General features: G+C 36.7%; 1 protein-coding gene across 1 annotated transcript; it reads left to right on the forward strand.

Annotated features, from left to right (window-relative positions):
* Nucleotides 1-1,262: 1,262 nt before the first annotated feature.
* LOC107295380 (vomeronasal type-2 receptor 26-like) lies at nucleotides 1,263-16,673 on the forward strand. The gene is made up of 6 exons (XM_015824694.1): nucleotides 1,263-1,480; nucleotides 7,390-7,675; nucleotides 8,283-9,134; nucleotides 13,860-14,087; nucleotides 15,557-15,683; nucleotides 15,775-16,673. The coding sequence occupies exons 1-6, from the start codon at nucleotides 1,263-1,265 to the stop codon at nucleotides 16,671-16,673; spliced, it is 2,610 nt and encodes an 869-aa protein (XP_015680180.1).
* Nucleotides 16,674-17,912: the final 1,239 nt, after the last annotated feature.

A 17,912-nucleotide genomic window follows, 5' to 3' on the forward strand; every position in this document is an offset into this window, starting at 1 on the left:
TGAAATTTGGAATAAATGTTATAATTGGCTAGAACAGAGAAAGAAAAAGATATAATTATTGATGTATATAAAATGTAAATAAGATGTAAAGAACATTTAAAATGTAAAGCACTGTTCTGTTAGAAGAAAAGAGTTATGTTTATGTAGTTTTGGTGTATGGTGTATGGTGAAAAATAAAAAAAAAATTAAAAAAAAAAAGTGTTCTTTGAGGAAAGCAATTGCCTCAGAGTTCTTATTTCTACTGATCTCATTTATCAGAACCATGACAACAGATTTCCAACTCCCTTTGGTGTGGTAAAATAAGATAATAGCATCAATTGAACCCACTAAACCCAAATGAAAAGTTTCTGGTTTTATAATTATATTCACTTTGAGAATCTTCTATGTTAAGATGTAAATCCTACTCCAATATTTCTTTCTTTTATCACATGTCCACCATAAATGATAAAAGGTCCCTTTTTTACATTTGCAGACTTTCTATGAGTAAATTATAATAACAAATTGTTAATAGAGGAATAACTTTGCAATTGTTTAACCTGTTAACTGGTTTTTTTCTACATGTATATAATATATGACAGGTCAAATGGGTTGAGAATAGAGTAGAGTAGAGTAGAGTAGAGTAGAGTAGAGTAGATATGGGTAGGGTAGGGTAGGGTAGAATAGAATAGAATAGAATAGAATAGAGTAGAGTAGAGTAGAGTAGAGTAGAGTAGAGTAGAGTAGAGTAGAGTAGAGTAGAGTAGAGTAGAGTAGGGTGGGGTGGGGTGGGGTGGGGTGGGGTGGGGTGGGGTGGGGTGGGGTAGGGTAGGGTAGGGTAGAGTAGAGTAGAATAGAATAGAATAGAATAGAATGTATATATCAATGCCTATATTATTTGTTTTTTTCATTTATGGACTTAATGCTTTTATTTTTCTCTTGTGGCTCATGTCTTCCTGCCTCAGGAGGCCTTCCAGTGTTCTGACAATGTTCACATATGTGACAGTCTCACTATCATTATGAAATTAACCAGTTTCTCTCCTCCAGCTCCCATAGGATCCCATGGAACAAGGAGGAACTGGCCCTGAAGGATGATATTTATTGTCCCCATGATATTCCATCAAATTGGCTGAGAGCCCCAGAGCCCCATGAATTGAATTGATAGTATGTTGCACTAGCTATTTGTGTCTGAAGAACATCTCAAAAAGACAGGTCAGACTGATCCACTTCAAATATCTTGTGGCAGACAGAGGCATTTGTACACAGAAAGAAGACACTCATGGAAGATGTTAGTATTCTTGGAGCTGCTGTTAATAGTGATGCCTCAAGTGGTGTGCAAGGATCCTAGCCTTCAATGTGACCTTGAGGAGCCTCCTCCTATTCGTGACACCTATCATCAGATTGGAGACATCAACATTGCTGGCATTATTTCTGCATTGTCTATATTTTCTGATCCTATTGATTTCAGTCATCATCCTTCTCAGGCATTTCAGGATGGAGCTGTGTAAGTACATCATCAATTCATTGTCAGACTCTAGACCATTCTGCTAAATCACACAATGCTTGAAATCTTTTCCTCTAATGACAAAAGCTCCTGAAAAGATACATCTTAATATAAGATGCCTAAGTTTATTTTATGTGAAGTGAAATTTTAGCATCCACGTAAAGTTGAAAGAGAGGTCAAATTTCCAATCCTAACAAACCACATCTAAATATCTATAACCATAGAGGAATGTGTGACTTGATTTATGAGGATGTAACTATCACTAAGATTTGGGGGGAGGGCATATTTCCCTTGATAACTTTTTCGTTTGGTATTTCTGGTACCAAAATTCAGCAATTTCCTTCTGGAAATAAGCCATTCTTAAAAGCTGTGGTTTGATACTGGGCGTTTCTCATTTATTAAGAAATAGTGCTTCCAATTTCAAGCCAGTGTTTGTTTTGTAATATAAATAACTCCAGTTCCTGGAGGGGTATATATGTGCTAGTATTTGTTTTGCATTTTCCACGATCTGAGCTGAATAGTAAAGTTGGATGCATCACTAAAGGGAACAAGAGCAAGAAAAAATAGGTCCTAATCCTGCGGTAAAGGGCTTTAGTCAAACCCCATTTGGAATACTATGTCCAGTTCTGGAGATCTCACTTTTTAAAAAAAAAAAAAGGTATTGAATGAGTCTAGAGATGTAAAACAAAAATGGTGCAGGGTCTGAGGGACAAAACATATCAGGAGAATTTGGAGGAAATGACTATGTATAGTCTGAAGGACAGAAGAGAAATGGGAGACATGATGGAACATTAATAGCTGCATGAAGCCCTTTTGTTCATGGCATTCATCTGGAAATATTTGCTGGAAGAAAACTGCTTCAGTCTCTTCATACATGACTGGAGCTATTTAAATATATTAAGGGTGTGAATAAGGTTTAGAAGGCAGTATTTTCAATATTGAGCAAAAATCAAGAACATAGGGACAAAACCTCAAACTGACTGCAGGGTAGTTCAAAAGTAATGAGTGGGTAAGAGGCTATTTATGTTTTGGGTCAATATGCTTACTTTGTTGTTTAATTTTGTAAGATTTATGTTAGAGCACATATGGAGACCAAAGGAATATATAATATAAGGAATAGATGGGGAAATCGTTGAAGGTAGCTACATGGAATGTACATGGCTTGGGGGGGAAATATAAACGAACAAGAATTGAAAAATCAATTAACAAAGAGAAAATAGATATTGTATTTTTACAAGAAACACCTCAAAAGAAAGAAGGGGTGAAGGAAACTTAGATTATATTGGGCTGATGTATATGAAAAGGCATTTGGTAGATCAAAAGCAAGAGGGGTAGCAATCATGGTGGCTAAAAGATGTGAATTTAAGATAAAAGCCATAAAAAGGGATGATATGGGAAGATTTCTTATAATTCAAGGCTTGATTTATGGACAAGAGGTCACTTTAGCAAATTTGTATGCACCTAAATACAAATCAAAGAGAGTTTTATGATAGGGTATATAAAGAAATAGAAGAAATAAAAAAGGTTATATGATAATGGCAGGTGATTATAATATGGTTATGGATATAGGCAGTGCTTTTTTTGTAAAAAAAAAAAAATGGTGCTGGAACTCATAAATGTCATACAACCCGCCTTGCCTACCCTACAAGGTTCCATCCAAAAAAGGTGTCGGAACTCCGTTCTGGGCGTTCTATGAGAAAAAAAGCCCTGGATATAGGAACTGATAAATCTAATCCATCAAAAGCGGAAATAAAGTATAATAATACAGATTTAAGAAAAATTATTAATAGAAATAGATTAAAAGATGTTTGGAGAGAATTTCATGGCAATTAAAAGAGTTATACTTATTTTTCTAGTAGACATAAAATTTTTACAAGAATAGATATATATTTGTAACATTGGAAATATTATCTAAAATAACGAAAGCAGAGATAAAAATAATTAAAATATCAGATCATGCAATGGTAACTATGGAAATGGAAATTTATTGTGATTATAAACAGGCAAGTAGATGGAGAATGGAATCGAGGATTTTTAAAAGTGAAGAAATTTTAGAGAAAATGGAAAGAGAATTAAAAGACATATGGACTATAAATGAAGAAGGAGGTAGTAATATAGCTGTAATATGGGATGCAATGAAAGCAGTGGTAAGAGATTTAGGCAGAAAATATTCTTATAATATAAAAAACAAAAAGATAAATATATAAAAAGGTTGGAGGAGGAAATTAAAGAACTAGAGAGTAAATATATAGAAAGCAGAGAGAATAGGATTATGTTAGAATTATCAGCTAAAAGAAAAGAGTTGCAAAATATTGAGTTAGAACAGGTTCAAAGGAATCTAATTTATTTAAATAGGGAATTTTATGAAAATAGTAATAAAAATTCTAGAATGTTGGCTAGAACCACACAAGTTAAAAAGGCAAAAAGCCTGATTGGAGTAACAAAGAACGAAAAGGGAGAAAGATGTAACTTGATGAAAGAAAAATTGTTGATATTTCAGAAGTTTTTTGAAAAGTTATCTAAGGGAAAGGAAATAAATTTGAATAAAAGTCAGGCATATATAGAAAAGAATTTAAACTATAAAATTCAAGAATGTGATAAAGAAATAATGGAATTACAAATAGAAGAGGAGGATATACTGGAAATTATTAATAAAGCACCAGGGTTAGATGGACTAGGCACAGAATATTATAAAAATTTTAAAGGATTATTGGTGCCGAAGATGAGGTTAATGTTTAATAAAATAATGGAAGGGGAAGTTATTCCAAGTTCTTGGAAGCAATCTCTGATATTATTGATAGCAAAACCTAATAAAGATCTTACAAATCCAGGATGATATAGACCAATATCCCTTATTAATCAGGATGCTAAGATTTTTACAGCAATATTGACAAATAGATTGAATACATTTATAGAGAATTATATTAAAAATGACCAGTGTGGATTTATAAGAGGCCGACAAATGTCAGATGTAGTAAGAAGGGTATTAAATTTAGGCTATTACATAAAGAATCAAAAATTAAAAGCTGGTTTATTAGCATTAGATGATTTTAAGTCCTTTGATTGTGTGGAATGGCCTACATTGAAAATATTAATAGAGAAATTAGGCTTTGGAAATTTTTTTAGAAAGGTGATAAATCAACTATACTCAGAGAATAAGGCAATAATAGTCATAAATGATGGTGTTACAGATACAATAATCTTAAGCCGGGGAACGAGACAAGGTTGCCCTTTATCCCCAGTTCTATTTGTATTATTGATGGAGGTTTTGGCAAATGCAATTAGGAAAGATTCATTGATTGAAGGAATTGGCGTATGTAAGAAAACGAAAATAAATTTATTTGCAGATGATACATTACTAACATTTCAAAATCCCATAGCTACTATAGAGAGGGTATATTCACATTTGAATGAATTTCGGAAATATAGTGGTTTGCAAATAAATTGGGAAAAATCAGAAATGATGTTATATAACTATAGTAAAGAAGAAATGGATGTATTGAAAGAAAAATGTAAATTAAAAATAGTAGATAGTATCAAACATTTAGGTATTGACATCCCCCAAAATATTCGAGAATTAAAGAAGATAAATTATGAGAAGTTAAAGAAAGATATAAAAGATAAAATGGATAAATATGGAAAAGTAAAATTATCATGGATTGGAAGAATTGCAGCAATAAAAATGAAAGTTTTACCAAAAAATAACTTTTTGTTTTGGATGATCCCAATTAAGTTTTTGGATCAAGAATTAAAGAAATATAGAGATTGCTGGAGGTGTATTGTAATGGAGGCAAGAGAGCAAGAATAAGTAAAGCTTTATGGTATGAACCATTAAAAAAGGGTGGGCTGGGTCTTCCAAATGTTAGAAATTATTGGGTAGCTAATCATTTAAGGGTGGTCCCAGATATTATAGCAGATAGAGATTTATTATGGAGCGATATAGCATTGAAGGAATTAAGGGAAATATGTTCATATAGAAACATATTCGTTTAAAAAAGATATTAAAAAATTGTTAAGAGAATTCAAAATCCCTTTTTAAAAAACCTGATAGAATTATGGGATAAATGGAGATACCGGTTAATGCCAGGAATTTCTCCTTTAATACCGGTAGTAGAAATAGAGAAATTCCCTAAGATTGAATTGAAAGATTGGATTAATAAATTTAAAAAAAATCAGATATATAAATTGGAAGACTGGAAGAACAAGATAAAGAATATAATACAATTAAAGAATGTTTTATCAGATACTAAGTTAAATTGGTTGAATCTAATACAATTAGAGAAATGGATAAAAATGGAAGAAAAATTCGAGGAGAAAGACAGTTAACAAAATTTGAAATGATTATAAAAAAAGTGAGGAAAATGAAGAATATATAGGTAAAGGAAGAATTGGGAAAATATACAGAATATTAAGTGAACTAGAAGATCAGGCAAAAGGTTTAAAATTAATCTGGGAAACAGATTTAGGAGAAATAAATGATAAAAATTGGAAAAATATTTGGAACAGAAGAGCATATAAGAATATGTCAGTTAGAGTTAAGGAAAACGGATATAAAGTGATATGGAGGTGGTACCTAACACCACGCAAATTAAATCAAATAGATGTTAAATATACAAATATTTGCTTGAGGTGCGAGAAAGAGATTGGAACATATAAACATATGTGGTGGGATTGTGATAGTGCACAAAAGATATGGGACATGGTGTTTAGGGAAATTAGAGAACTTTTGAAGGTAAATTTAGATATGTCACTGAGGATCGCGTTACTGTTACTGTTGGAAAAACAAGATATAAATGAAGCAAAAAGGAATTGATTGTAAATTTGATAATGGCAGTTAGAATTTGGAGTAGTTAAATGGTTAAATATTGGAGATGGAATTGGGATATTCAAAGAAATGAGTGGTATAATGAAATATGGAATATGGCAATAAATGATAAATTAACAGAAATTAAATTTAAAAAAGGCATGATTAAAGTAAATAATTATAATGAAATATGGGATGATTTTATAAAAACAGTCTTGGTGTAAGGCAAAGGGAATAAACCTGCTTAAGAATACATGCTGTTTTGGAGGGGATAAAGGCACAATTCAAATATATTATATATTCTTAGTTGTTATATGAAAAGAAATATAGGTAATAAAAATGGTCTCCAGGGCCGTGGGTGCACTGTAGTATTTGTATTTTTATACTGTTTTTTATTTAGATTTATATGTGTTATGTTTGTATTATTTGTATTTGAATAAAATAAAAATTAAAAAAAAAGTAACGTTAGAAGGTAATACTTTACAGAAAGACTAGTGGAAGCTTGGAACCAACTTCAAGTAGAGATTGCGGTCATCAATCAGTAACTGAGTTTGAACTAAACTTTGGGCTAAATACATGTCCATCATCTGATAGAAATTAAAAATAATTTAAAAATAATGAATAAACTAAAAAGAAAACAAATAGCTCAAAGGGTGACCACCAGCTCTTTTTCTGCCATCAGACTTCAGTGTTTCTATGTTTCTAGATATTGCACTGACATATTCCACTAAAGGTGCTATACTGAAGGATTGCAGATGCCATGATATGAAGAAAACCTTTCTTCATGTGTTTTTTTACAGAATATTTTTTTTCAGAATTACCAGCATATCCTGATGTAAACCATTATGAAAAGCTGAAGTATGATACTGGACCTTTCTCATGTTTTCAGGAATAATGCTTGAAATTTGAAGCCAATTTTTCTCTTAAAAATAACTCCAGTTCTTGTAGAGGTATATATGAACTAGTGTTACACTTTGCATATTCCAGGATCTTAGCTGAATAATCAAAATATGGCAGAAAAACACTTTCCACTAAATGTTTTGTATTTAAGGATTGCAGGTGCCATGATATGAAGCAGACCTTTCTTCATGTGTTTTTTTTACAGAATAATTTTTCAGAGTTACCAGAATATCCTGGCCTTAGCGTTTACTCTAAAAGAGATCAATGAAAATCCACAGATCCTACCCAATGTCACGCTGGGCTTCCATATTTTTAACAGCCATTTTAGTCCAAGCTGGACCTACTTCGCCTCAATGTTACTGCCTTTCACTCAGGGCAAATTCATCCCTAACTACAAGTGTGGGGTCCCAAAACGTTTGGCTGCAGTCATTGGGGGACCGGATATCTCTCTTCACATGGCAGCTATATTGTGCATCTACAAAGTTCCTCAGGTAAGATGTGCTGAAGATATTTATTATTATATTGCCATGCCAGGCTTCTTTATCTAAAAAAGGGAACAATTTTCTGATTCCTAGATATTATTTTTTGCTTGATAGGATTACCGTAGCAGCATGAGTAATCATAACTCTGAACAGACAGTGGGGATATTGGGCAAACAAAAACATTCCCCAGTACCAGACACTGAATTCAGAGTTGGAAGGGACCTTGGAGGTCTTCTAGACCAACCCCTCTACACTATTCTGTACAAATAGTTGTCCAATCTCTTCTCTAATGATGGAGCATCCACAACTTCTGGAGGCAAGCCTTTCAACTGATTAATTGTTCTAAGTTGGTTCTCTCCTTGATAAATTTCCATCTATTGCTTTTTGTCCTGCCTTCAGGTGCTTTGGAAAATAGGTTGACCCCCCTCTTCTTTAATTCTTGTCAGCCTCAGTATACAGTATATCAGTATATTTTGGTTGATATTTCCAAATAAAGACAACTAGTTGTATAATGTTTCAGTTTATAAGCTCAAGGGCACCCAGAGACTCAAATGAATGTACACATTTTCAGAGGTTCACTTAGACTTTTGTATTCACATATTTTGTCTTCCTGCAGTTGACCTATGGCTCTGCTCCAGCCATGGATAAAGAGACTCAAGCAGTTTTCTTCCAGCAAATGTTTCCAGATGTATCCCATGAACATCAGGGTCTCGTGCAGCTATTGAAGTACTTAAGATGGATCTGGGTTGGAATTCTTGTAGTAAAGGATGAGAAAGCAGAGAAATTTGTCCAGGAAGTAGTCCCTATCTTTTCAGAGTTCGGCATCTGCACTGAGTTCATAGCAGAGTTACCAAATTTAGATTTTTACACTGATTTTACTGATGCCATGGATGAAGGACTAAAGATATACCATGTTCTCATGAACAGCACAGCCAATGTGATAATTGTATATGGTAAAATTCAGACCATAACGTTTCTCAGAACTTTCCTCCGATTTTCAGAAGTGGAGGATATACCAAAGAAGCAAAAGATCTGGCTTATAAATGCTCAGACAGACTTCACCTCATTTTCCCTTCATAAAAATTGGGACATCCATTTCCTACATGGTGCTTTATCCTTTGCAGTTCACACAAAACATGTTCCACACTTCCAGGAATTTCTTCGCAATCTAAGTCCAAACAATGACCCCCATGATCATTTTCGAAAACATTTTTGGGAACAGGCGTTTGATTGTTTCTTCTCAAACTCAAGAACGGAGACGACTGAGAAAACTTGTACTGGACAGGAGAGAATTGAGACCCTTCCAACGTCTGTGTTTGAAACACGCGTCACTGGCCAGAGTTACAATATTTACAATGCAGTCTATGCTGTGGCACATGCTTTGCAATCTCTGTATTTATCCAAAGCCAGGGAAACATCAATAATGAAAAAAGGAAGGAAACAGTTTCACAATAAAATGTGGTGGCAGGTAAGAAACCACCATATCTGTTGTTTCAAGATATGTCCATAAACTTTAGGGTAACTGACCTTAGACCTAAAATTGAGATGTGGTATTGATTTAACCATTTGAAATACTTAGAATATATTTCTGCCCATGAAATTTGAATAAGAATCAGAATGAAGCTGGAAGGTACCTTGGAGGTCTTCTAGTCCATGAAATTATAATTAGAATAGACCTGGAAGGGACATTGGAGATCTTCTAGTCCAGCCCCCTGTACAAGCAGAAGTTCCTATACCATTTCAGACAAGTGGCTGTCCAGTCTATTCTTAGAAACCTCCAGTGATGAAGTACCTACAACTTTTCCACTGGTTAATAGTCCTTGCTTTTAGGAAGTTTCTCCTTAATTCCAAATTGCTTCTCTCCTTGATTAGTTTCCATCCCTGGTTTCTTTTCCTGTACGCTGGTGCTATGGAAAATAAGAGGACCCCCTCCTCTTTGTGGCAGCCTCTTAAATACTGGAAGACTGCTATCATGTCCTACTTTTCTCTAGACTAGCAAAACCCAAATCCTGCAACCGTTCTTCATATGTTTTACTTTCCAGGCATTTAATCGTTTTAGTTGCTCTTCTTTGTATTAACCGCCTGTCAAGCCCAAAACCTCTTAGTAACATATGATGATTCTTCCAGGCTGATTACTTTATTGTTTCATACCTATAGACAAAACCTTGCAGGACTCAGCACTCTATGTATCTACAATCTATCATGTGAACTATAAGTGAGGGTTACGGTCATCTTCTTTCTCCCACCCATATGAGTTGCCTTTTACTTCTCTGAATCACATCTCCTCCATCCTGGGAATCCATCTTCTTTACTACATTCCATCACTCTGCCATAAGTTCAGTCTATAAGTTAGTGGAAGAAGTGTTCTACACTCTCTACATGATATGCTGAAGTTGTTTTTTATTCTATTCTAGATACTTTGTTTGGAAGGCTTGCATTTAGCCAGAACCAGTTATTTGATGGTTGAAAGTATAATCGTACTCACATTTTTAGGCATTTCCAGAAAAGGATATTTCCATGCATTTATTTATTTATTTAGCATCTGGCTTACAAAGTCAGGGAAATCTAGAATTGCTAGACACAACGCAGTCCTGACAGTCTAAATTGCTAGTTCATTCTGTTCGGCTTTGCATGATTATCCTTGGTGCACTACAGGAAACAATCTAGCTTACACCAGCTGACTGATGATGCTTGGATTTCCGGCTCTTTTGGGCTCCTCTGCTGGTCTACTTTACCTCACCTCATGTGGGTGGGCAGGAGCTGGGGAGCGAACGGCAGGAGCTCACCCCATCTTACAGAGCCAGGCTCAAACCACTAAAGTCCAAACCATTTCTGGCCAGAAGTTCCAGTGTCATTAAGCCACTGCTCCACCGCGTCCCTTGCAATTGTGTCCTCATGCAAACCACGTGTGGTAGAGGAAGGACTGGTCATTATATTGTGACATCCTTTCTGAAAAAAAGACTCAGCATGCTGAGATGTTCCCTTTCCATCAGGCATATGGTTCCCACCTCTTCATAGACCAATTGGGAGTCACTTGTATTTCACCACTCATATATTCACAGCAACATATGCATAACTTTAGAATAAATGAATGGAGATAAGAACAGACTTATGTTCTTCCAGGAACACAGTTCTAGGAGAAACAGGGAAGGGAATCGAGGCTGCTTTAACTTTTCAGGGCCTTAATAAAAAAAAGGAACAAGGCAAGATATTTTGAAATTTTGTGAGAGATATGTACTCCTATTTGATGAAAGAATCATAGATTACAATCTGGACATTTAAGCCACCAAATCCAGCACCTACTTATTGCAGGATTTCAAATTCCAGCAGCTCCTGCAGATGTTGATTCTGCCTTTACTTGAACATATACAATAAAAGAAAGGGCATTACCTTTTGCTCATCAATTCCCTCTACCTAACATCTTTTACTTAGATATGATTTCTTAGGAAGAATATAGTTTCCTAAAATTATTTTCTACATTAAGTTGAGATTTTACTATCTAAAAGAGGGGTTGCAGTGGCTCAATGGTTAAAGACACTGAACCTGTCAGCTGGAAATCTGAAAGCCAGGTTTCAGACCCAAGTGCCACCGAACAATGTGAGTTCCCATTACTTGCTCCAGCTCCTGTCCACCTAGCAGGTCAAGAGCATGCAAATGTGAGTAGATTAATATATACCACTTTGGCAGAAAGCGTGCAAATGTGAGGAGATTAAAAGGTACCATTTCGTTGGGAAAGTAACAGCATTCCATGTTCCATTGGCGTATAGCTATGCTGGCCACATAACCACAGAAAATGTCTTTGGATAATGCTGGCTCCCTCAGCCAAGAAACGAAGATAAGCACCACACACTAGAGTCAGACACATCTGGACAGGGAAATATTTACCTTTACCTTTACCTAAAAGTAAGTGAGTCTGTCTTCCATTGTGCTATACTTTACACAGGTAGTCCTTACTTAACAATGAAAATTGAGCCCTGAGTTCCCATTGCTAAGTGATCTGTTATAAAGTGTGATGTTACTTGATCATTGGGCTTACCAATAGCAGTTCCAGATGATCCCAGTAACTGTTGTTAATTGAGGACTGCACACGTTTTTAAGCAAGGATCCCGTGTGATCACAACTTACAACTTCTTTCTGGCTTCCCCATTAACTGATTGTGAAAAGCCAGCAAGGAAGTTTGCAACTCACAATCATGTAACTATGGGATACCATCATAATCAGAAGTTCAGGCCAGTTGCCAAGTTCAAGAATTGTCATCATTGAGGCTGGAGTGTTTTTTATCTTCTACAGTGCTAAAAAGAGTCAGACGTCAAGTCCTTTTCTTTCTTTTTTCCCTTGTAGCTCGCATTTTCTTTTTCCCCTGTCTTTTTCCTTCCCCTAATTTCTTGTTTCTATTTTTCTTTGTATTTTATATAATGGGTAGGTAGGTAGGTAGGTAGGTAGGTAGGTTGGTAGATAGGCAGGCAGACAGACAGACAGACAGGCAGACAGACAGACAGACAGACAGACATATGGGAGAATTGTGATCATGTGACCACAGGAGTCCTGCAACAGCCTGAATTTCAAGGAAATCATAAGTACCACTCATTCTGCACCACTGCAAATGCAAATGGTTGCTGCACAAGCAGCCATTAAAGGAGAACCACCTGTACCTATGTGTTGCTGTGCTACCTCATTCACAGAGACCTCCAAGATATCATCAGCTGCAAGGGGTAGACCTGACTGAGAAACCATGACCATGTAGGTCAGGATTAACTTTACTACAAAGACTACAGTAACAGACTCCTGCATGTTACTGCTCACCCCACTGCCGTCAACGTGACGTCGTGAGTTTGACATGTCTGCTTTAGATAAATGTGAGGAAAAAAAATAGATCCAGGAAACTATAGTCCTATCACCCTGACCTCAATATCTGGGAAGTTTCTGGAAAAGATAATCAAGCAAAGAATCAGTGAACAGAGGCAAATAAAGTCATAACCAAAAGCCAACATGGGTTTGTCAAAAACAGATCATGCCAGACAAATCTTATTGTATTGTTTGACCAGTTTTGGTCACCACACTGTTAATAAAGATGTTGAGACTCTAGAAAGAGTGCAGAGAAGAGCATCAAAAGTGATCAAGGAACTGGAGCTTATAAAGAAATATATAAAGAACGATTGCTGGAATTGATTATGTCTATTTTAATGAAAATAAGGACTAGGGGTGATCAGATATCAGTGTTCCAATATCTCAGGGGTTGCCACAAAGAAGAGGGAGAACTGGGCTTGTTTGAAATATTTTCTCAAGTTATTTACCGTGATCTAGCCTCAAGGTCCTCTTATTTGACTGGCTCCCACTCCTGTCCTTCAAGACCATTCCTATGATCTGTAGAAACTCAGAGATTTCCCCATTCACAACACGTTAGCTGGGGGAGAAGGAGCCTGACTGCCTTTGTCTCTTGCTAACTGGCCAGGAATGGGCATATCACGTATTATAGTCCACTTCTGTATGCAAACCACGATTGAAGGTATATAACATCTCCAAACAAAGTGATCCTGAACTCTGTCTGGCTTATGGAAAGTTGATATGCCTTATGAACATTTTTCTCTCTCTTTTGAATATAAGATAGTATATTCAAATATATAAGACAATAACAAGTTAAAACATAATGTAACCAGAAAGCTGTCTGTCTGTCTGTCTGTCTGCCTGTCTGTATGTCTCTCTCTCTCAATTACATCTTGTTGTTTCTTGTTAGTATGTTGCTTCTCGGTTGTTGGATTTCAGTTGCAATAATTAAAAAAATTAGCATGGCTACAGCAAGTATATGTCTCTTTCTAAGTAAGAATAGTATTAAACTTTTATCGCCTTACATACATCTTATTATTTCTCATATATTTATTAAGAGATCATCTTTCTTATGAGGCTTTAGCAATTAAACTACAGAGTTTAATGTTAACATTCTGCTGCTGGTTGTTGTTGTTGGGTTTTTTTCAATTCTATGTGAATTTTATTTCAGTAATCCGATATTTTACCTCTGCCTCTATGTTGGAATGATTGTTACGTTACTTGTTTGATTCTGACCTAAAGTTAAAATGAAAGTTTTTATATTTTCTTTATTTAAACATCCATATCTATATTTTGAACATATACATTATTTCTCCTTTCATCTCTCCTTATCTCTCTTTGTCCCTCTCTGTCTGTCTCTCTATTTCAGATTCATTCTTTTCTGAGAAGTGTCAGATTCAACAACAGTGTTGGTGAGAAGATTTCCTTTGATGAAAATGGAGAATTCATTGGTGGATATGACGTTATCAACTGGGTCACATTCTCAAACCAATCCTTTGCTAGGGTCCAAGTTGGAATGGTAGATCCCACAGTTCCAGCAGACAAATTCTTCAATATTTCTATAGATTCCATCACCTGGCCAGGAGGTTTTAATCAGGTTAGCTGTCTGAATCTAGCTTGGTCTACCTTCATTTATATAGTGTAAAAATTTCTTACTGATGAAGTCTTAGAGCCTCATCTCTGAAATAGCCTAAGTATCAACGTTCTAGGGAAGGAATATATATATATATATATATATATATATATATATATATATATATATATATATATATATATATATATATATATATATATACTTTTCTAATAGTTGATATAGGACAGGGCTTTTCAACCTTTTCACCCATTGTACCACTTTTAGGATATGGCAATATCCGAGTACCACCAGTCACCTAGCAAGGTGTCAAAAACTTGATGACCAAAAAAAAAGAAAAGAAAAAAGTGATAAAGTACAGGTAGCCCTCAACTTACAACAGTTCGCTTAATGACTGTTCGAAGTTACGATGGCACTGAAAAAAGTGCCCTCCCAAGCCACAGCCAAGCATGACACCTGCCTGCCCACCCAGCAGTACTCTTCCTCCTGTCCGAGGTTTTCATTGTTGTGAGCATTTCTGTTGAGGATTGGCAGTGGGGGTGGGGTGGGGGGTGTTTGGTTTTTATTCCCCCTGTCTGCTGGGTGGTTGCAGCAGGTTTTGGTCACTTCACATGACCCTGGGACACTGTGACCGTCATAAATATGAATCAGTTGCCAAGCATCTGAATGTAAATCACAAGACCCTGAAGATGCTGCAACATTCCAGCTGATCGGTGCTTCTTCTGCGCTCAGCAGAAGCACCAGGATCAGCACCGGGCTCCAGCTGGAGCCCAATGATGATCCTGACACTTCCACTGAGCCCTGACAGACCCAAAGAAGCGCCGATCCTGGTGCTTCCGCTGAGCCCTGACAGCCCTGCAGCTCCAGCAATCTCTAGCTCAGGCTTGTGCGATGCTGCCACTGGTTCAGCTCATTTCCCTCCCCCGCTACCACTTTTCTAGGATGGTGGCGTACCACCTGCCAGGTACCAATGTACCACAGGTGGTACCTGTACCACTGGTGGAAAAGCCCTGGTATAGGACATCAAACTCATTACTTTGGCCCTCTGTTAATTACGGACAATACATGGTTTTGAATAAAAGCTACAATCCAGTTTACTGGCTTTCATCAGCCTGGTGACTTCAAAATTATGAGAAAACCCTCTTTAACCAGCACAAAAAATGTCTTTGGAGACTGGGGTTGATTGATATGGAAAGTCATTGATACCAATAATTGTAGATATTTAATGAATTATTATTTCAAACCAGTTAGATCGCAAAATGATGCAATCGCATTACTTCTGCTTATCAATCCATTTTATGTGGTTGATTCCATAGTAATTGAAATTGTGGGTGCTCCATCACTGGAGATTTTTAAGAAGAGGCTAGACAGTCACTTGAGCAGGGGGCTGGACTAGAAAATCTCCAAGATCCCTTGTAAGAATATCTCTTCTTTTTCTTCCGTATCTTAAAATATTCGTTTTTGTTCATTGATAGGCATTACCTTTATCTCGGTGTAATGATCCTTGTGAGACAGGATACAGCAAGGAAAAGATAGAAGGGGAGTCTTTTTGCTGCTATGCTTGCCGTCAGTGTCCTGAGGGGAAAATAGCAAAAACAAAGGGTAGGAAATTTCCAGATAAAACGGGACTAAGCCATGAGGGTACAGCACTGTCTGTAATCCACTGCATCAATTCTACTATGTTCTCTTTCAGATGTAGATGACTGTTCTCCATGTCCAGAAGATCAATATCCAAATGCTCACAAAAATATGTGCATTCCAAAGCGGATCACCTTTTTGACTTATGAAGAACCCTTGGGGATTAGTCTGACTATTCTTTCAGTTTGCTTTGCTTTAATGACAACTTTGGTAATCACAATTTTCATGAAACACAAAGACACTCCTATTGTCAAAGCCAACAACCGTAATCTCACCTACATCCTCCTGGTTTCCCTCCTCCTTTCTTTCCTTTGCATCTTTCTTTTTATTGGGAGACCCAACACAATTGTGTGTCTCCTTCGACAACCATCATTTGGCCTCATCTTTTCCGTGGCGGTTTCTTCTGTCCTGGCCAAAACCTTTGTTGTGGTTCTAGCATTCATGGCCACCAAACCTGGTTCCAGATTGAGGAAATGGGTGGGGGGGAGAATGGTCAGTTTTATTCTTCTATCCTGTTCCCTTGTTCAAATGTGTATTTGTGCTGTCTGGCTGATAATGTCCCCACCATACCCAGATTTTGATGCACACTCAGTGTCTGAAGAACTCATCATGGAATGCAATGAAGACTCAGTCATGTTCTACTGTGTTTTGGGCTTTATGGGTTTTCTTGCTCTTGTTAGCTTCTCTGCTGCTTTTCTAGCTAGGAAATTACCCGATAGTTTCAATGAAGCCAAATTCATCGCCTTCAGCATGTTGGTCTTTTGCAGTGTTTGGCTGTGCTTTATTCCAACTTATCTAAGCACAAGGGGGAAATATACCTTAGCTGTGGAGATCTTCTCCATGATCTCCTCCAGTGCTGGCCTATTGGTGTGCATCTTCCTTCCCAAGTGTTTTATCATTGTGATGAGACCTGAACTGAATGATAAACATCAACTCATGAAAAGACAGTTTTAACAAATCTTTCCATTTTCCTGATATCCTTTATATGTAGATCTTCCCCACTGGCAATTTAAGCCAGCAATTGCAGTAAGATTGGCCTTCTATATTGCTGTGTCCCCTGAAATTTATATAGCTCAGAACTTTTTTTCCTTCTGGAAATGAGGACTATCATACAAATAGACAAATATCCCAAAGGTGCTTTTTCATGAGACAACTGGACTTTTCATACCCATTTGCACTACTCAGTGCCCCTGATGACACAGATAAACCCCCAGGTGGCATCCACGACTCTCTAAAAGAGTGCAAATGACCACCGGCCTGCAAGGAGTATAAATAAATTCCCCATTATCCAGTAAGAGATGAAGATGTTTCTTGCATGAGAAGCAAAATGTCTTCCAAGAAAAACAAGAAAGTCCAGTTGTCTTGTGAAAAAGCGCCTTTGGAGTAACTACCATATAGCCTGGATGACTGAAAATTTCCATAGACAGATAAAGAAAAAATATAATGTACACATTTCATTGTGTGATAGACAGCTCTGATTAAATAGATTAAATATGAATTTTCAATTTGTCTTGAGTGGTCATTTCAATTCATATGCACAGTACAATGTGAAAAAGAAGTGGACTTAAATACAAATGACCTTTCCATTTAAAAGGTTAGGGCTTGTTACCTCCCATCGGCCGGTACGCTCCCACAGAGTGGGTCTCCTCAGGGTGCCGTCAGCCAGACAGTGCCGGCTGGCGACCCCCAGGGGGAGGCGGAAGAGCCACCCTCGGGGGTGGGAGACCTTGCTTGATGGGGGTCTCTAGGCCCACTAGGGCCTAGAGGGGAGGAAGGCGGCGCGGGATTTCTGTACCGAAAAAGAACAAGCGGGTTTGGCCTAGGGAATTTTAGTGGGGTTTTTAAGGGTAATTTTAAGGGTAATTTTAACGATTGGCCTTTACGAATATTTTTTTTTAATTTGGTTTTAATATGGATATTTATTGTAATGTTGTTTTATAAGGCTGTTAGCCGCCCTGAGTCCGGTGAGGAGAAGGGCGGAATACAAATCAAATTATAAATAAATAAATAAATAAAATAAATAAATTGTTTCTGAAGCAAGCAAACACTGTCAGTTTTCTAGATCACATCATGTGTAGAGGGTTACCTAAGAAAATGGGCTAAATTCAAAAGATCTTCCAGATGGATATATATGCCTTCTCCTCAGTAGCAATGAAATCTCTGGCACAAAAATAATCCCCCCAAAAAAGTCCA

This window comes from Protobothrops mucrosquamatus, unplaced genomic scaffold (genome assembly GCF_001527695.2).
Source record: "Protobothrops mucrosquamatus isolate PMUCROS unplaced genomic scaffold, P.Mucros_1.0 scaffold2327, whole genome shotgun sequence".
Taxonomy (NCBI): Eukaryota; Metazoa; Chordata; class Lepidosauria; order Squamata; family Viperidae; genus Protobothrops; species Protobothrops mucrosquamatus.

Excerpts from the sequence above, each read along its gene's own strand:
- LOC107295380 (XM_015824694.1), top strand. The coding sequence starts at position 1,263 with ATGTTAGTATTCTTGGAGCTGCTGTTAATAGTGATGCCTCAAGTGGTG. Across the intron at positions 9,135-13,859 it reads ACAATAAAATGTGGTGGCAG|ATTCATTCTTTTCTGAGAAG; the intron begins GTAAGAAACCAC and ends TCTCTATTTCAG. Across the intron at positions 14,088-15,556 it reads GGCCAGGAGGTTTTAATCAG|GCATTACCTTTATCTCGGTG; the intron begins GTTAGCTGTCTG and ends GTTCATTGATAG.